Below are 21,131 nucleotides of genomic sequence, written 5' to 3' on the forward strand. Positions count from 1 at the left end.
TGCCTCTGGCCCTATCCTCCGTGCTCTCCAGAGCTGCAGTGTTGGAGCAGTGTACTCCATGTATCCTGCTGAGCTCATGCTCTGCCTCTGGCCCCATCCTCAGTGCTCTGCAGAGCTGCAGTGCTGGAGCAGTGTACTTGTGTATCCTGCTGAGCTCATGCTTTGCCTCTGTCCTATCCTTAGTTCTCTTTTCCCAGAGCTGCAGTGTTGGAGCAGTGTATTCGTGTATCCTGCTGAGCTCATGCTTTGCCTCTGGCCCTATCCTCAGTGCTCTGCAGAGCTGCAGTGTTGGAGCAGTGTACTCCATGTATCCTGCTGAGCTCATGCTTTGCCTCTGGCCCTATCCTCAGTGCTCTCCAGAGCTGCAGTGTTGGAGCAGTGTACTCGTGTATCCTGCTGAGCTCATGCTTTGCCTCTGGCCCTATCCTCAGTGCTCTCCAGAGCTGCAGTGTTGGAGCAGTGTACTCCATGTATCCTGCTGAGCTCATGCTCTGCCTCTGGCCCCATCCTCAGTGCTCTGCAGAGCTGCAGTGCTGGAGCAGTGTACTTGTGTATCCTGCTGAGCTCATGCTTTGCCTCTGTCCTATCCTTAGTTCTCTTTTCCCAGAGCTGCAGTGTTGGAGCAGTGTATTCGTGTATCCTGCTGAGCTCATGCTTTGCCTCTGGCCCTATCCTCAGTGCTCTGCAGAGCTGCAGTGTTGGAGCAGTGTACTCCATGTATCCTGCTGAGCTCATGCTTTGCCTCTGGCCCTATCCTCAGTGCTCTCCAGAGCTGCAGTGTTGGAGCAGTGTACTCGTGTATCCTGCTGAGCTCATGCTTTGCCACTGGCCCTATCCTGAGTGCTCTTCAGAGCTGCAGTGTTGGAGCAGTGTACCGTGTATCCTGCTGAGCTCATGATCTGCCTCTGGCCGCTCCTCAGTGCTCTCCAGAGCTGCAGTGTTGGCGCAGTGTACTCTGGTATTCTGCTGAGCTCATGCTTTGCCTCTGACCCTATCCTCAGTGCTCTCCAGAGCTGCAGTGTTGGAGCAGTGTACTCTGGTATCCTGCTGAGCTCATGCTTTGCCTCTGGCCCTATCCTGAGTGCTCTCCAGAGCTGCAGTTTTGGAGCAGTGTACAGTGTATCCTGCTAAACTCATGATCTGCCTCTGGCATATCCTCAGTGCTCTCCAGAGCTGCAGTGTTGGAGCAGTGTACTCCATGTATCCTGTTGAGCTCATGCTTTGCCTCTGTCCTATCCTCAGTGCTCTCCAGAGCTGCAGTGTTGGAGCAGTGTACTTGTGTATCCTGCTGAGCTCATGATCTGCCTCTGGCGCTCCTCAGTGCTCTCCAGAGCTGCAGTGTTGGAGCAGTGTACTTGTGTATCCTGCTGAGCTCATGCTTTGCCTCTGACCCTATCCTCAGTGCTCTGCAGAGCTGCAGTGTTGGAGCAGTGTACTCGTGTATCCTGCTGAGCTCATGCTTTGCCTCTGGCCCCATCCTCAGTGCTCTCCAGAGCTGCAGTGTTGGAGCAGTGTACTCCATGTATCCTGCTGAGCTCATGCTTTGCCTCTGGGCGCTCCTCAGTGCTCTCCAGAGCTGCAGTGTTGGAGCATTGTACTCCATGTATACTGCTGAGCTCATGCTTTGCCTCTGGCCCTATCCTCAGTGCTCTCCAGAGCTGCAGTGTTGGAGCAGTGTACTCCATGTATCCTGCAGCGCTCGTGCTCTGCCTCTGGCCCTACCCTCAGTGCTCTCCAGAGCTGCAGTGTTGGTGCAGTGTACTTGTGTATCCTTCTGAGCTCATACTTTGCCTCTGGCCCCATCCTCCGTGCTCTCCAGAGCTGCAGTGTTGGAGCAGTGTACTCTGGTATCCTGCTGAGCTCATGCTTTGCCTCTGGCCGCTCCTCAGTGCTCTCCAGAGCTGCAGTGTTGGAGCAGTGTACTCTGGTATCCTGCTGAGCTCATGCTTTGCCTCTGGCCGCTCCTCGGTGCTCTCCAGAGCTGCAGTGTTGGAGCAGTGTACTTGTGTATCCTGGCCGCTCCTCAGTGCTCTCCAGAGCTGCAGTGTTGGAGCAGTGTACTTGTGTATCCTGGCCGCTCCTCAGGAAGGAAGCTGCGCTGTTCTGTGTGTATAATTATTGTTCTCTCCTATAGAAACACTTTCTATTTTCTTTATGTAACCAAATAAATACATGATCCCAGGAGGTTTTCGGGTGGGTGTGCGGCGGGGCCATTGGGTGGGGATCGGTGATGTTTGCAGTGGAGAACGTTGTAGGATGATTTTTGGCAGGAGTAGAAGAGAATCCTCTGAATAGATATCTAGGAGATTCTCAGCTGAACACATTCCCTCCATCTGCCCCCCCCCTCCCCCCTCGCTGTCCCTGCCGGACCTTTGGAGTGCTAGCTCTTTGGGTGACTGTGTGGTGGGTCTTGGTAGACTGCATTGATTCTTTCTACTTGAGCTCATCCTGATCTCCCTGGTTAATGAATCCAACCCAAAATGAAAGGATTATCTCTTATTACATCCTCTGAGCACTGCGACTAGTCGCTAACTAATGTATATGCCTTTAAATGTATATGGCTTCAAAGCTCTTCAATGGGTCAGGCATGGACTTACAGGCTGGAGAACTCATTTGCATACATTACCCACAAAGCATTTCTCTACCAGCTGGATCTCCACAAGGACATTCAATACCTCCTTGTCCTATATGTCCAACTCTGTAGTAGTCCCTGCTGTGTAGACTGACAGTCTCTATCCCGGTCCATAGGTCAGACTCTATGGATCTACACTATGTAAACAGTACAGCAGTGATCTCTATGGTGTTTGACCATCCTGATAAACCAGGGACATCACTCATAGATCCAGGGACCGGAACTGTGGTATCTTCTTATATTTATTATCCATGGTCTCTTTCCTTCTCAGATCAACTTTAAAATTATTCTAATGAGCCTAAAGGACTTTGGGGTGGTGTTACCAGAGCTGCTCTGTGCTGTAGCTTCACAGGTTGTGACACTGTGCAGGAGTTCTTCCCTCTCCCACTGTATGAGATTACATGAAGGAGCAGTGCTGCAGCCTGTTAATTTGCACCACGGAGGGGCTCTGGTAACACCCTTCATGCTCATTAGCATAATTTATAAAAGTTGATATTAGAAGGAAGGAGGCCATGGATAGCAAATATAAGAAGATACTGATAGATCCAGGCACGGGCACTGTGGTAAGTGTCCCAGGTTTATCAGGATGGTCAAGCACTGTGTTCAGTAGTATCATGGGGGACCATCGGCTCATTCATATACAAGGCATAAGCCCCCACCCGTCAGGTGTGTAAGTTATTAAAGGCGGTCCCCTACTTAAAGGGGTTGTCCGAGAGTTCTGAAAAAAAAACTAAAAGGTGGCCGGAGGGGGCTGCTTAAAAAAATAAAGATCTACTTACCTTCCGGCGCCCTCCGGTGTCCCGTGCTGCTGTCGCACCATGTAAACAAACATGGCAGCCGGAGCAGCGCTGGACTCGGCTTCCGGCCAGACGTTGCCCGGCCACGCCTACCCGTCCCAATACACAGCACTGTGTATGCGGGCCGGATGGTTGTCCAGCGCTGCTCCGGCGGCCATGTTTGTTTACATGGCGCCCGGACCGGAGTGACAGCAGCGCGGGACACCGGAGGGCGCCGGAAGGTAAGTACAGCTTTATTTTTTTTAAGCAGCCCCCTCCGGCCACCTTTTAGGTTTTTTTTCAGAACTCTCGGACAACCCCTTTAAGAACACCCGACTTACAGACGACCGCTAGTTACAAACGGACTTCTGGGTGTTGGTAATTTACTGTACTTTAGCCTTTAGGCTACAATGATCAGATGTAACCCTTATCACAGACGTCTGTAACTGATAATCCTGGTTCTGATGACAACCCAACATTTTTAAAATCCAATTGTCACAGAGACCAAAAAAATTTGCCTGGAGTTACAATTATAAAATATACAGTTCCGACTTGCATACAAATTCAACCTAAGAACAAACCTACAGAACCTATCCTGTACGTAACCCGGGGACTGCCTGTACTTGCAATCTTGGGAAACGGCTTTGCAGCAATGTCTGGGTGCTCGGTCCATGCTGTTTCTGCACATGTGAACAGGCCCTGAGCGAGTAGTGAATGGGCAGCGTTCTGCATGGCTGCTGCCGCCTTCTACTGGGTTAATGAGTTACTAATTAGGAGGGAGCAGAGCAGAGGAGGCACAGGAGGCGCTGTGAAGGGAATGGGGGAAGTAATCGCTCGGTTCTTCTCTCTGCCCGACCTGTTAACCCTACAAAGAGCGAAGCAGGGACCCTCAGAGGTAGAGCCGAGATGAGCATGGACTGAGCTGGCAGCCTGTGCCCGTCCGCTGGGCATCTCAGGATTAGGCGCTGTAATCACAGCTTCGTTATCACATGTAATGGTTAATCATTAATCCCTGTGTGATAAGCGGACACAAACACTCGCTCTTCAAGGGGAACTCCACCGCCCAGAGTCAGGGTCAAGCCTTGGCTGCCTTGTAAGGGTGGTGGTACACGTGGCATTTTGAACCCCTTTTTTGGGCCGTTTTTAAGCAGTCCGTTAAAAAAAACACATCATTTTTTTCAGTTTTTCTGTTTTTTTTACCCCATTTATGATAATTAGGAAAAACGGAAAAAAAGATGCATTTTCAAAATAACGCATGCATTTTAAAAACTTTCCAAAATCACGCTAAAAACGCCACGTGTGCCACCACCCTAAGATCTATATGAGCCATACGGTGCGGCCTCCGGGCTGGGTTGGAGAATGAAGGATTTTTGTGTAATCGCTCCATTGTGACGACTCCTATTAGTTAATTACATTCCAGAATTCCTGGTTATGTTGTTGTAGTATTATTGTACTATTAGCGCCGTGTATCATGGACGGCTGGCCGCTGCCCTGCGATCACACCCTTCCTCACAATGCGGCCTCCCGCTGCTTGTGTTTTCCTCCTTGTGCGCCGGGCCCACATTTTCGGCTCCTTACCCCTGTGGTGTGCGATGAAGATCTCCTCCGGCATTGATTTCCCCTTTGTAATGTTTAGACAGATGAAATCATTGCTTGTTGCCGTGTACCCGCACGTGGCTCCCCTCGTGGGTGAAGGTGACAGCGGATGTACATTCCCTGTATATTACAACACGTGGCATCTGCTGAGCACATCCAGCTTGGGAGCCACTGTTAGCATTTTGCCTCCCTTTAATAGGTGTCGCTTCGCTGATTTCGGAGTAGTTGGAATTTTTTCTGTAGCCCAAACCGTTCCCGAGCAATCAGCCCTTGAGATGAGGGGCTCTGCTGTCAGGTGGGTTGTCCTAGACTACAGCAGGCAGATTAGCCCCGCCCACCTGTCAGTGGAGAACCTAATTAGCAAATTCAGCGCTAAAACTTTTGCCACTGATTGCTCAGGAACGCTGCGGGATGGAGAAAAAATTCTAACTTCCCCCGAATCTGTAAATCGGGCCCTGTTAAAGGAGGTGGTTTATGGAGAGAATCGGAGTGGTCCTTTAAGCTCCCACGTGTAATTTATAGTGTCTGATGGTAGCGCACAGACCTGCAACTTACCTGCAACTCTTGGTCTCACATTCCATGTTTTGTGTTTGTTGCAATGTGTCATTTCAGGAACTTTCTATACAAGCTCTTCGTGCAGTTGTCCAGTGACTTTCCACCCTGTATATTTGGGCTGTGGTTCGGCGGTTGTGTTGTGGGGTGTGACTTTGTGAATGACTGATGTGTAGGTTGTAATCTGGAATAACCAGTGTATCACCTGAGCGCATCTGTATCACGTGAGCAGTGGGCGAGCAGCATGCGCTGCGATACGAGGAGGCGTGAGCCCTCGGGGGCGTAGAATAATATGCTGAGATCTTTGGCTCCATCACTTACATGATGAGTGAGTAGTAAGTTCTGGCTCCGCTCTTACGGGTAGAGGGTTCACCCTTTACAACAAAGAAGTAATAACTGCAATTATTTTCCCGCTGTTGTACTAATATTTCCGATATGTTATAAGTAAGAAGATGTTCCGATACTTAGGATCTCGGATGTGGATTATTTTCGGCGCAGTTGCAACGCACAAGTGTCTGGTTATCATGGAGACGGATGATGTGCGTGATTACTTTCGGAGATGAAACATCTTCTTTGTGTGAAGTTTTTCTCTTGTTTTGTGTTCGGTGCCTCATTAGGATGTTAATAGACGCGGAGTTGTGCGCAGTCGGCTCTGCTATGCGGACGCGGTTATAGATCACTAACTCTGCGAGAGGAGGGACCGCTCCAGAGATGGTATATGTGTGTGCCATATGGGGTACTGCAGTACAGATATAACCTCCTTTCTTCTTCCCCCCCAGGTCAGCTAGCGGCCATGTTCAGCAAGAAAAAGAAACGCATCGAGATCTCGGCCCCGTCTAACTTCGAGCACCGGGTGCACACGGGCTTCGACGAGCAGGAGCAGAAGTTCACCGGACTCCCCCGACAATGGCAGAGTCTGATAGAAGAGTCCGCCAAGAGGCCCAAACCGCTGGTGGATCCGGCAATTATCACTACCATCGGGCACGGGCCAAAAAAAGTGAGTGAAGCAGCCGAAAGTGTGAGAGAGAGAGTTATAAGGGGGTTTCTAACACCAGTCCTGATCCTTCACTGGTTTTTGGGGGCCTATGACCACCCACAATGTCTGTCACATGACCTGATTCCTCCAATGAGTGGCTTCCTTAGACCAGGGGACGACACAAGAAGGGAAGTACCACGGAAAGTGACGCTCTGTGGTCAAAGGAGGGCACTCATCAGATGAAACGTGTCCTGTCACTGCCATTCGGGCCACCAGTCTGGAAAGAACCTTTTAATGGGGTTTTCAGAGAATTTTGGTAATATCCCCTGTGGGAGGGGACATGCACAGGGTTCAGAAGTTAGTAAAAGTTAGTAGTTTATATATATTTTTTATTTTCCTTGCGCTCCGGCCCCAGGAGGTTTCGTGAACTTCCCAGAGACACTTTTTCAATATTAATGTTTATCTACGTGAAAGGGGATAACTTGCTGTGCATTGAGGGACTAGCCGTACCCCCCTCCCCCCCCCCCCCCCCACAGGCGTGGAGTGACCCTAGGGTCCCATTCTTTAAGGCTCTGTATTAATAGCCTTTTCCTGCGATCCATAGAGTCCCTCTGAGAAATGGTCCCTATAATAGGTTTATCCTGGATTACTACCAACATGGCTGCTTTTTTCTGAAGACAGCGCCCCCTCCTGTCCTTGGCTTGAGTCTGGTATTGCAGCTTCGATATGGCTTTAGCATGTGGGGCTGAGCAGCAGTAAAAGACTGAAGACCTTTGCTGATGTCCTTAATAAAAATCTGCCATGTTTTCCCTGTTCTGGACAATCCCTTTTACATAGAAGTTTGCAAGACTCAGGTGAGCCCCCCTCTAGTAAACCACTACTGGTATATTGTCAGGTAGCAGAACACTTTCTAATTTTTGTTTTTCCATGGTCCAGTGTGGTGACCTTTGAAGTGAGATGTAATTTGGTTATATAAAGTCAGGGAGGCGGAGAGTTTAACACTGACGTCAAGGTTGGGGGCTCTGAACGCCTCCTCTGTGACTGACATCATCCATCGGACTTCAGGAGATCTGGTTAGCTATGTCTCTGGATGCAGGAGCATCAATTACAGTGAATGGGGCTTTCTGAGGAAGAGAGAGCTTGACTTCAGTTTTAAAATCTCTGCCTCCCTGACTTTATACAACCAGTTTACATCTGACTTTAAAGTTGATTTTTTTGGATGATGTCACCGCACTGGACCATGAAAGAAACAAAAAATAGAAAGTGTTACCGAACTGACAATATACTCAGTGGTTTATTAGGTCAATTTCTGATGACGCTCTTTCTTAGTTTCTGGGTCATGAAAGAAACAGGATCTGGCAGGGGTTTGTTGGGTCAATTTCTGCTGATAGGTTCCCTTTTAAGGGATCTATAACGGAGCTGGCTATATGGCTGCGGTAACCAGTGGGAGGATAGTGAAAGGAGAGGCCGTTCCTCTATATATCCCTCCTGCTGCTGTCCCATAGAGACCAATGAGATCACCCCCATTCAGTAGGTTTACCAGTGGAGGCGCCCCCCAGTGTTCAGATGGGAGAACCACACTACAGGTTGTCTTATGAAATGAAGGACATACCTCCGTGGTGGTCCTACTTATGCTTGAGTAGTGCAGCATCCCTTTCTGATTTTTGCTTGGTACACTAGCGCCCCCCGGCTCACCCTTCTGTGCAGAGAACTGCAACCAGACTCGTTCACCTGATTGGAGTTCTGCTGCAGCCCCCCTGTATTGTGAGTAGTCTCTCGTGAAGGTTAAAGGTGACAAAGCTGAACGGCCACTTTGCTCCCAGGATTGGTGGGGGGTCTTGGAGGATATGATGGTGAGACAGGGACATACAAAGAAGCCAAAATGTAGGATAAATGAGTTTAAACATGGGTTGTTGGTCCTTCTAGTCTCCCCAGTATTTTTGTAATGTTCTCCAGAGATCTATCTACACCCCTTGTAATTATTGTAATTTTGTTTCCCCACCTCAGACAATTGTACGAGGGAACAAGGTGTCACGAGACGGCTCCCTGACGTGGCTCCTGGATGAGTTTGAGACTATGTCCGTCTGCCGCTCCAACTCCCTGCGCAGAGAGAGTCCTCCATGTCCCCCAAGGGAACACCCCGTCCCCATGGAAAATGGTGTGACTGACGGCCGCCTCAGGAAAGTGCGCGATGATGGGGGAAGGGGACCGGAAAGAAGCAGGACGGAGCACGGAAGGGACAGACCACGAGAGGATCAGAGAGCGGCCCCCCAACAGCCCCGGGGGCAGGAGCCAAGCAGTAAGCACCGGCCGCCTCCTCCAGACTACCCCAAGACATCCGAGCACAGGTCCACACGTTCTCACGAGAGGAGAGACCACCCTGTGCCGGATGGGGACTACAGCGAACCTGCTGATAGGGTGGTGAGAAGGGAGAAGGAAGACAGGAGGCCAAAATCTTCATACACCGGAGCGGGCAGTCCACAGTCACCTCGAGACAAAAGACCGCTCTCCGGGCCCAATATCCGCACCCCAGGTCACCATGCCGCAGAGGGAGCTGTCAAGCCAACTCAACAGACGGGGCGACCCTTCAATACCTACCCCCGGGCAGACACTGACCCTGGCAGGGGGGCACTACCACAGGTAAGTAGCCTGTAATGTAGGTACTAGCAGTGATATCCTTCCACCGCCTCCCAACCGCATCATTATTTCTATTTCTAGGTACCGGATTCTCGTTCAGCCAACCCTCTCGACCCCAAAAGTCAAAGCAATTCAAGCAAAGTCAGTTCTCGCCCACCTCCACCGCCTCATCCTAAGCCGAAGCCCCCCGAAAAGCCTTCCCCTGCCGTCCTCTCCCAGCACAGCTCAGACCCGCAGCTCTCTCGCCCACAACAGACACAGGCGCCTGCGCAGCCTCGTTCCCCGCAGAGAGAGCCCCAGCGGGTGTCGCACGAGCAGTTCAGGGCGGCTCTGCAGATGGTGGTGGACCCCGGGGACCCCCGCTCTTATCTTGAAAACTTTATTAAAATCGGCGAGGGTTCCACAGGGATTGTCTGCATCGCTACCATCAAGAGCTCCGGGAAACTGGTCGCCGTCAAGAAGATGGATCTGCGCAAGCAGCAGAGGAGGGAACTTCTGTTCAATGAGGTAAGAGGGGGGACTGGCGACTATGGGCACCGCTGCTGACAGATTCCCTTTAAAAGGGACTGTAATATGTCACCCCTCAGTGGGTGATCAGTGATCAATGGGGTCTTAGCTCTGAAAGCCCCTTGCATCATGATAATGAAGGGTACGCACTGTATTTGGGTATAGAGCAGTGCACCATGGTGCTGAGAAAATAGAAAAGTGGGTGCAGCAATGTAGCGCTGTGGCCTCTTCAGCCTGAGGATCTTTGGGGGCTGCAGAGATCGGACCCTCACAGATCCACCAGATACACCAGCACTTAAGGGGTCATTTCCAGTGAACAAAGAGATCTGATCCCGGTCACCAGTCTAGCAGGAACATGCAGCTTCATCAAGAGCTACTGCAGTATAACGAGGTTTATAACCCTGAGGACAGTGACCCCTAGTGGTGAAGTGTGGTATTACCATGTACATAGGGTTTAGCTATAGAGCTGTCGTGTCTTAAAGAAAAGAAAGAAGTAAGGAAGGAAAAAAAATTGTAAGTAAGTGCACCTATGGTCACCGTGGTCACACAGGTGCACTGCTCGTTAGTATCACAGATCAGAGCTGTGTGATATAACAAGCCGTGCACCTGTGTGACCACAGTCAGATTTCTGTCCACTGGAAGGAACATAGAAGCTTCTATAGAATGACAGCAAGCAGAGATCTAGAAAACTGTGAGGAATTGATACAGAAAGTATATTGGAAAATCGTATAACTTTTTATAATACAAACAATAACAATAATTTGCTGAAATGGGAAAATCCCTTTTACTATTCAGTTTATTCATTGTTTACTTTGCTAGTTTTGACAGTCAGGACTTTTTTTTTTTTTTCTTCCTTCTTTCTGCTGTTTTCTTCCTTCCTTCCTTCTTTTTTTTTTTTTTTTTTTTTTTTTTCCTTTCCCCTTTGGTTACTCTGGTGTCCCCTGGGGTCACCCGTGTACACGGTCTGGTGACGCTTCTTGTCCTCCGCAGGTGGTGATCATGCGGGATTATCAGCATGAGAACGTGGTGGAGATGTATAACAGCTACCTGGTCGGAGATGAATTGTGGGTAGTGATGGAGTTTCTGGAAGGAGGAGCCTTGACGGACATTGTGACGCACACGCGGTGAGCTCCGGGAATTCCTCTCTTATTAGGCTTAGGATAAATCAGCAGCAGCAACAGTGAAGGTCCCTGTAAGGTCCTGAAGTATCTGGTTGCTGTAGTTCTCACACATTCACTTAAGACGAACCTGAATGTAGTAACCATAACCACCACATAGTGTAATCTCATCATGCACGCTATGTATGGGTAATGGTGTGTCACACCAGGATTTGGGAGAAACTCTGCTGTTACACTCATTGTGAGCAGACCCACTCCATGTAGAAATTGGAGGAGCCTGTACTTTGGGGGGGAGGGGGGGGGAATTCCCTGAAGTTCCATATACGGAATGGAGCATAAGGTTTGCGCGTTCTCAACTTGTTTTATTCCCTTCAATGTGATTTCTTGGACGGCTCAATGGCCGACTGTCCCAGGGACAGTGTTGTATGATGTAGATGTGAATGGCTCACCTGCTCCTTTCATTAGGGTCCCAAATTCTCCCATCTCTAGGGGCTAAGTGTCTATTGTGCACAATCCCTTTAATACACGGTTCTCAGTTGACCTCTCATCATGTAACCATTATCATATATCAGCCCCATGATTGTCCATAGACTCTCACGCCTCAGCAGGTTTTCCATCACTTCCGATGCGGTTTTACTCTTCTCACGGTTATTGGACACATTTATCAGAGCATCTGACGGTTTCCATTTAGTCTTTTCTCCGGATCTGTCACTGATGACTTGTGCGCTGTTCACCTGCAGGATGAATGAGGAGCAGATCGCTGCTGTCTGTGTATCTGTACTGAAAGCCCTGTCTGTACTGCACGCCCAGGGGGTCATCCACCGCGACATCAAGAGCGACTCCATCCTACTGACCCACGATGGACGGGTAATACACTTATGTATATCTATTATCTATCTGTATCATATCTATACATTCTACTGACCCACGATGGATGGGTAATACACTTATGTATATCTATCATCTATCTGTATCCTATCTATACATTCTACTGACCCACGATGGACGGGTAATACACTTATGTATATCTGTTATCTATCTGTATCATATCTATACATTCTACTGACCCACGATGGACGGGTAATACACTTATGTATATCTATTATCTATCTGTATCCTATCTATACATTCTACTGACCCACGATGGATGGGTAATACACTTATGTATATCTATCATCTATCTGTATCCTATCTATACATCCTACTGACCTGTGATGGACGGGTAATACACTAATGTATATCTATCATCTCTCTGTATCCTATCTATACATCCTACTGACCTGTGATGGACGGGTAATACACTAATGTATATCTATCATCTCTCTGTATCCTATCTATACATCCTACTGACCCACGATGGACGGGTAATACACTTATGTATATCTATCATCTCTCTGTATCCTATCTATACATCCTACTGACCTGTGATGGACGGGTAATACACTAATGTATATCTATCATCTCTCTGTATCCTATCTATACATCCTACTGACCCACGATGGACGGGTAATACACTTATGTATATCTATCATCTCTCTGTATCCTATCTATACATCCTACTGACCCACGATGGACGGGTAATACACTTATGTATATCTATCATCTATCTGTATCCTATCTATACATCCTACTGACCTGTGATGGACGGGTAATACACTTATGTATATCTATCATCTCTCTGTATCCTATCTATACATCCTACTGACCCACGATGGACGGGTAATACACTTATGTATATCTATCATCTATCTGTATCCTATCTATACATCCTACTGACCTGTGATGGACGGGTAATACACTTATGTATATCTATCATCTATCTGTATCCTATCTATACATCCTACTGACCTGTGATGGACGGGTAATACACTAATGTATATCTATCATCTCTCTGTATCCTATCTATACATCCTACTGACCTGTGATGGACGGGTAATACACTAATGTATATCTATCATCTCTCTGTATCCTATCTATACATCCTACTGACCCACGATGGACGGGTAATACACTAATGTATATCTATCATCTATCTGTATCCTATGTATATCTATCATCTCTCTGTATCCTATCTATACATCCTACTGACCCACGATGGACGGGTAATACACTTATGTATATCTATCATCTATCTGTATCCTATGTATATCTATCATCTATCTGTATCCTATCTATACATTCTACTGAGCCACGATGGACGGATAATACACTTATGTATATCTATCATCTATCTGTATCCTATCTATACATCCTACTGACCCACGATGGACGGGTAATACACTTATGTATATCTATCATCTATCTGTATCCTATCTATACATCCTACTGACCCACGATGGACGGATAATACACTTATGTATATCTATCATCTATCTGTATCCTATCTATACATCCTACTGACCCACAATGAATGGGTAATACACTTTTATGTATATCTATTATCTATCTGTATCCTATCTATACATCCTACTGACCCACGATGGACGGGTAATACACTAATGTATATCTATCATCTATCTGTATCCTATCTATACATCCTACTGACCCACGATGGACGGGTAATACACTAATGTATATCTATCATCTATCTGTATCCTATCTATACATCCTACTGACCCACGATGGATGGGTAATACTCTGTATATTATTTGTCTCTATCATATTCGTCCATCCTACTGACCCATGAGTATCGAGTAATAAATTCTACCTATCTATCTCCTACCTATACATCCTGCTGACCCACTTTGATCAGCTGATGCTCTGTTTGTCTGTCTATATCCTATCTGTCCATCCATCTTCCTGACCCATAAAGAGTGTGCTACTACACAACATACATGTTACCTAGGATCTGCCAAATTTACCTCTCTCTCATACATGTTCGTACTACTGACCCACGATGGCCAAGGAATATTCTATGCATGACCTACATATTGCCTAGATCTGGATTTTCTTGTATATTGTATCTATCCATCCTCCTGACCCCATGATGGACGGCTAATACATAAAATACACATTACTCAGGATGTGGAATATCTATCATCTTGTATCTTTTTCTTTTCTATCTTTCTATCCCATGATGAAAGTTGTTGCACTGTGCCAATAAGTAACATACATATTGCCTAGAATCTGGTAGATCCATCCACCTCTCTCTATCCATCCACCTCTCTCTATCCATCCACCTCTCTCTATCCATCCACCTCTCTCTATCCATCCACCTCTCTCTATCCATCCACCTCTCTCTATCCTTCCACCTCTCTCCCATATGGACGGTATTACACTGTGCTCATACAAGATACACCCGTTACCCAGGATGAGGAAACTCCATCTATCTATCTAGAACATTACATCTGTGGCCCATGACTATTCACTATATTCCTGGTAACGCGATTTTTCTGTCTCCAGGTGAAGCTTTCAGACTTCGGTTTTTGCGCCCAAGTAAACAAAGAAGTTCCTCGCCGTAAATCTCTGGTTGGGACTCCGTACTGGATGGCCCCTGAACTCATCTCAAGGTTACCCTATGGTCCGGAGGTGAGGTGTTCTTCCGGGCTTGGGGGTCTGGGGTCTGTGGAAAAGTGACCTACTTCATGGTGTCTTCTCTTCTCAGGTGGACATCTGGTCTCTGGGTATCATGGTGATAGAGATGGTGGATGGAGAACCTCCCTACTTTAATGAGCCCCCACTAAAGGCGATGAAGATGATTAGGGACAATCCACCACCGAAATTGAAAAATGTGCAAAAGGTAAGCGCAGAATATCAGGTGATTTCACCGAGGTCCCTTATCCTCTATAGTCTGGGGATCCTTGCACCCCCTGTTTCTTCCATGTACATACAGGATCACACTTGGTTCGGTTTTGTCGGGTGCGAGGATGCGGATCCTATACAGTTCCTTAGAAGTGAATGGAGCATTGGCCTTTTGCTTGCCCAGTGGTTTAGGGGGGAATATTAATCCCCTGTTTTCTAAGCATGTGCAGTCCCCACATATGAAGAGGGGGAGTAATGTCTTTAGTAGGATGATCCCTTTACAAAGGGTTTGTCCTTGATATGAAAAACATGGCTTCTTTTATTATAAAATGGCGCCACACGTGTCCATAGGACGGGGGAGTTATTGCAGCTCGGCCCCATCTTCTATGGAGTGTAAATGTAATAGCACACACTACCTCTGTACTGGGGTTGTGCTGGTTTTGTTGTACGACGCCTTTTAAAGGACGTCTTCCATCAGTTATTGAAGGTAGGTGTCTCCTAATGAGAAGTTCCTGAGGAACAATGTTGTTACACAGTCTTTTATTATACGTCTATGCTGTGATTGCAGTAATATAAAGCTATAAAAGTTCTGCTGCGTCACCCGAGCGCCTCGGAGAATATTTTAATTTTATGCACTTTTCCCATTGCTGGTGGCTGGGTGCAACGGGGGTAGTGCATAAATTTAAAATACGAGGCTCCATGAGGTGCTCTGGTGACGTAGCGGTAAGGTGTCATTCACACACATGTATCGGGGGCGTATATACGGCTGATATACATCCCCCATACACTTTAATGGGCTCACAGCACCGACATGTCCTATCTTTTCCCGTGTTACGCCGCCGTGCGCCATATGTTCCTATGGAGAGGGGCAGGGTATTAGTAGCCTAATACTGTATAATAACATGGTTCCTCAGGACACATATAGCATCAGTAAACTGTAGGTAGACGTCCTTTAAGTATTTAGTCATTGGACAATGGGATCGCCCCTTGTACTTGTTATTTCCCCCCTGCAGCCCTAACAAACATGTGAGTGTAGTCAATCCAGATGTCGTCTGTTCACATCCCAGTGTGACGGCGGTTCTGAAGACCCGGTATGTTCATTACATCTTGGCACAGGCTGCCGGTGCCACCATTCCTGGACCGGTGCCGCTCCTGCTAATAGAGATTGACTTCCTATGACAGATATTCTATGAATTGTACCCAGGGAGCGCTCGTCATATTGACCGGCCTCTGTTATAATAACCAGAGATTATTGAATAGTAATTATTCCTGCTGTGTTGGGGGGGGGGGGCACACTGACGTGCGTGAGCATTAACCCCCTCCTAGTCCTGGGCCTATCTATCATTTTCTTCTCGCCCCTAGTTCTGCATCTGTGATCTTTAGGTGCATGTATTGACCCTAGTTGTATAACCCAAATCGATGGCACAGCCGTCACCCCTAGGGGGCGCTAGAGATCACATAATACTGATGTGTTCCGGAATCTTTGGGATGTGTTATCGGGTTCATTCCAATCCGGTTTTCTGTATACTCCTCATTGTAAGTGACGTCCTGTGCTGTGAGTGTGCAGGACATGAGTAACGTCCCGTCCTGGTGACACGTGATCACATGACTAACATGTAGACATTGCACTCAGAATACAACAACTGGCCCGACCGGATCAGAACACGTAACATGCAGATGTAGCAGAGCCGATTATGTCATTTCACACCACGTTACCTTGTGTTTACTATGTATGTGACTCCGCACAGGGAAACACGTGGCACAGGCGGCCGTGAATGTGACTGCAGGGAGATGTAATGTCAGGCAGAGCCACAACTAAACGCACGGCGCTGTGCCTGATAAACAGTGAATAAGATGTGATACTTGCTGTGCATCTTCTCAGGGCTTCATCTCTAGCTAATGGGTGATTATAGTATATAGGAGAATTCGGAAGCCGTATCCAGCAGCGTCTTGTGTGTCCCACATATACTGCGCCCTGTAAAAATATAACTCCCAACTACATACCAATAGCTATAGCCGTACACCTCCGCCACAAGGTGGGCCTCTGGCACCAGAATCGAGATTGTGTAGTGGCCGGCCGCGAGAAGCGCATTACCCTAGAAGGCCACTATGTGGCAGAGCTACATATCCGGCTCTGGTGCCGACGGAGGAAGGAATCTACGGATCAGTGGGGAACCTGAGGTCATCTATCCTATGGAAAGGTCATATTTATCATATACAGTTGGTTCCCTACCTAAGGACACCCAACTTACAGACGACCCCTAGTTACAGACAGACCCCTCTGCCAACTGTGACCTCTGATGACCTCTCTGGATGTTACTATAGTCCCAGGCTGCAATGATCAGCTGTAAGGTGTCTGTAATGAAGCTTTATGGATAATCCTTGGTCCCATTACAGCAAAAAATTTTGAAACTCCAATTGTCACTGGGGCAAAAAAAATTTTTTGTCTGGAGCTACAATTATAAAATATACAGTTTCGACTTGCATACAAATTCAACTTAAGTACAAACCTACAGACCCCATCTTGTATGTAACTCGGGGACTGCCTGTAATCTGCATGACCCTTTTTAAAGTGCAAAAACTACAAAATTAGAAGTGCAGATCCGTTCTCTGCGTAGTGGTCGGCCAGAGGAACTGTAGCTCGTTTAGTTCCTTGAGTGACCACCGATGATTTCAGTGCATTATCTGCTGATCACTGGGGGGGTCCCAATAGTAGGACTCCCACCACGGTAAGACTGATTCCCTTTCTTATGAACTGGAACGCCCCTTTAAGTAGCTGATCCCCCACTCTGGCAGGTGGATATGCTTCTTGTAGACCCGCTACAGGTTACCTCCACTCCTGTGCAAACGCGGGAGATGGCGCTCTCACTGTGCGGGGATGGTCACCGGCCGGACTCCAGGATATCCGTGTATATCGGAAAAGACAGAAATTATCCAGCACCATGTAAAGTATTTCAAGTAACTTCAATAAATTGCGGTATCGCGTGTAGCTGACGCGTTTTTCACCTTCAAATCCCCCCCCCCCCCTAGTTGTAGCCGTGCGGATTTGCTGTCAGGAGAGGATTTGGGTAGGGGGTTAATGTCACCCTAAAAAAAGACAGAACCTGATGTGTCTTTGTTTCCGCTCTTCCAGGTCTCCCCCTTACTGAAGGGCTTCATCGACCGTCTTCTGGTGAGAGACCCGAGCCAACGAGCCAGTGCGAACGAGCTGCTGAAACACCCCTTCCTGACCAAGGCCGGGCCCCCGTCCTGCATCGTCCCCCTAATGAGGCAGAACCGCATGAGATGAAGCCCTCGCCCCTACACGCAGCCCACCAAAGACTGACACAATCCTGGGGGGGGGGAGAAGACGAAGGCCCTGCCACCTGCACAGTATTGTACCGGGGTCCCTGGATAGAAACTACTGACGGACGCCTCTCCCAGAAGCCCCTCAAGGTCGCGCTCTCTCCATGCTCGGACCACCATCATCTCGCCTCCTCCGCCTTAGACTGCTCAGGTAATTTATTTGTAGCCACGCACCACGCAGGACCTTGAGAAACGGAGAGCGATCCCAGAACAATGCGGGGGACCCGGTACCTGCTGACACCACCCCTAAGCACTTGTCCATATACCTGGGACTTACACTGGAAAATAAGACTGTGGTCGGGGACAACTGGAATGATTTCGGATGAGCCTGCGGGTTCTCGTGTTCTGCCCATGGGGCAGAGGTAGACTTGGGACTCGGAGAGTGACTGCCCCTCCTGCTCTATATGGTTTGCACTGGGAGGGTATGACACCCGCAGGTAGATGTGAGACTTGTGTCATCCCCAGAGACTGGAGCTCTGTTTTATATGAAGTATGTTAAGTAGCAACCTAACCCTATGATGGATCTTAAAGGGATCGTCCAGCCCCAACATATTAATGATTTATCTATAGGATAGGACATTAATATGGTGCAACATCTCAGTACTACTATAAATTAGACCAGACAGCTCCAGACACTGTAAAGTGGTGAAATAGTGTTACTGCAGGCTGATACCATTTGAAACAAACGGGAACAAAACCTGCAGTACCTCTGCTCGGCCACTATACAATAGATGGAGACATCGTCAGCGTCACTGGACATCGGTGCTTGGTCCCCATTGATCTCATAATAATAGACCCTTATTATATTGGGGCTGGAAAATTCGCCTTTAAATCCCTTCATGACCTGCCAGCCACATGTAGGATGTAACAAAACCTGCTACATATTTAGGCTGGCATTTCCAACAGCTATTCCTTTCACCCCCCTCATTACACATGCATGCACTGTCCAGCTGAGGGTGCATGTGTTATCAATGGGGAGAGTGAACAAAGTCACTGCCAAACAGCAAAATCTGAGCCCCTAGCTGCTCCCCCACAGTGGTAAAGCCTTAGGCCTGTACATTACACTACATACAGTATGATGTCACTACAGACGCTCCCTAGCTGCATGCGTAGGATGGATAACCCTGTGCTAGTTTCCTATGATATTCCGTCTTGTGTATGCAGCTCCTACGCAGATCTATGCACTTCAGTAGACATGAGTAATACATGACTGCAGGATCTGACTACACAGAGTTTGCGCGTAGTCTGTAGCCACGGAGACGGATAACTCTGTTTTGCAGCTGTGAACCTGAAACCATCGGATCTCTTAGTTGCCTAAGTTTTTTTTCTTTAAATACGAAAATGGTTTCTATGTTGGGCGTATTCTTTAACGGGAGACCAATAATAGTGCAGTGTAGGCGCAGGAACATCCTGGTTACAGGATATGCAAATCAGCCTGCAAGCAAAACGGGGGAGGACTCGTATTATCGGATTGGCGTATAGGGAGATGGGGAAAACGTCATCACTGATAAATGGACGACAATTACTGTGGAAATTTGGAGCACTTACGGCCAACTATAGGCCCACTGACCCGCCTCCAGTGCACTTGAAGGCTGATTTGCATACGCACTGCTATGCACTATTATTATCAATTCGGAAGCCATTGTACACTCCCTTTAAGGCTTTGCTAGCAGACACAGGTCACTTTACAAGAGCAGAGACGGAGGTGTTGTTAAAGGGGTGATGGTATTGATTAACCCTATGATCGACGCCCCTCTCCCCCACTTTAACCATATATTTCCCGTAGCTCTTTACATTGGGGGTCGTTAAACCTGTCCATTACGATAGTGCCTTATCCATAGATCTCCACTGAACCCCCCTCCATGCGACAATCAGGGACCATCCGCTCCGAATCCCCCACAGACGAGCGAGCGAGCAATACTTGTAGCTGCGGGAGAGCAGAGCGCGGAGCTCCCCTCGCCCCCCTCCCCTACATGAGCGACTACTGGTTATAGTTTTATACATAAATATATATTTATAACGTGTTATGTTTGGGAACGCGGCAGTATTCCTGCGACCTATGACCCCCCGAGTATGCTGTGACCCCCGAGGGACTGGAAAGGATCTCTGCTTTTCGATGACTTTGTACAAATAAATTCCACTGTATTTTGCATCTTTTTTTTTTGTGGTTTGAACAAGAGGAAAAAATAGATTAATGACTAGTTTTACAAATACAGTTTTGGACAAAAAAAAGGCCTCGTCTTCATTTATTTATTCATTTCTACATGCAAACGGGTTTGTGCATCAGTTCTGCATCAGTTCTGCATCAGTTCTGCATCAGTTCTGCATCAGTTCTGCATCAGTTCTGCATCAGTTCTGCATCAGTTCTGCATCAGTTCTGCATCAGTTCTCAAGATCTCTGCTTGCTGTCGGTCAATGGAAGGGCTCTTCTTTATATAAAGAGGATGAAAACCTAAGGCGGTAGATTGACCCACAGCAAGTAGAGATCTTGGAAAGGGAATGGAATCGAATTGTCCATTTTATAGGGACAAGATTCTTAGTACAATCCCTTTAATATAAAATTCGGCTAAGTTGGATTGTTGTTCCCTTTCAACAGGATAGGGGATAACAATCTGAGCCCAGCTCCGAGCTCGAGGGCCTAAGTTTCACTTTTTGACAGCCGCAGGTTGAGCGCACCTACTGTCACTCTATTCAATACTATAAGAGTGTCAGAAATTGCTGAGCACGGCGCTCCAGTATCTAAAGCACTCCTGCTTATCCTACATCCGTAAAGGGGATTTTATTGCAATCCCTTATCCTTGGGGAGGGGATAACAATCTGATTGGTCAAACTGCTGGGACACCCACCAATCGTGTACCTATGATACTATGGGAGTGTAGGAAACTGATGGGTACAGCGCTCAAGTATTTTCAAAACCTCGATCTCATCCATCAGTAAAAGGGAACAGGATCCCTGTCCTCATAGTCAGTGGGAACTCAACAATCCCATCGTACTCCCATAATCTTGAATAGGGGGTAACAATAAAACTTGGCCCAAAGGAGAAGGGATAACAATCTGATTGGTAAGGGTCTAACTTTTGGGACCATTACTAATCACAAGAGTGGGGAGGAGTCTAAGTCTCGGTTATTGATGGAGCAGCAGGTTGAGCGCACCAACTGCCACTCTATTCAATACTATGGGAGTATCCCAAAAAAGGGGGTAACATTTAAACCCTTTAAGCTCTGCAGAATATATAGTGGAGAATACAGGTG

The 21,131-nt window shown here is 47.6% G+C and overlaps 1 protein-coding gene across 2 annotated transcripts in view; it reads left to right on the forward strand.

The window, feature by feature from the left end:
* The window catches only part of PAK4 (p21 (RAC1) activated kinase 4), a 35,460-nt gene extending 15,361 nt beyond the window's left edge, over positions 1-20,099 (forward strand). For both annotated transcript variants that reach the window (XM_072125773.1, XM_072125772.1), the window contains exons 2-9: positions 6,336-6,553; positions 8,540-9,172; positions 9,251-9,676; positions 10,667-10,800; positions 11,535-11,661; positions 14,197-14,322; positions 14,399-14,533; positions 17,669-20,099. In XM_072125773.1, coding sequence (XP_071981874.1) covers positions 6,350-6,553; positions 8,540-9,172; positions 9,251-9,676; positions 10,667-10,800; positions 11,535-11,661; positions 14,197-14,322; positions 14,399-14,533; positions 17,669-17,824 — 1,941 coding nt within the window. In that variant the 5' untranslated portion in view covers positions 6,336-6,349 and the 3' untranslated portion in view covers positions 17,825-20,099. The remainder of the gene's footprint in view (positions 1-6,335; positions 6,554-8,539; positions 9,173-9,250; positions 9,677-10,666; positions 10,801-11,534; positions 11,662-14,196; positions 14,323-14,398; positions 14,534-17,668) is intronic.
* Positions 20,100-21,131: the final 1,032 nt, after the last annotated feature.

Source organism: Engystomops pustulosus, chromosome 9 (assembly GCF_040894005.1).
Source record: "Engystomops pustulosus chromosome 9, aEngPut4.maternal, whole genome shotgun sequence".
Classification (NCBI taxonomy): domain Eukaryota; kingdom Metazoa; phylum Chordata; class Amphibia; order Anura; family Leptodactylidae; genus Engystomops; species Engystomops pustulosus.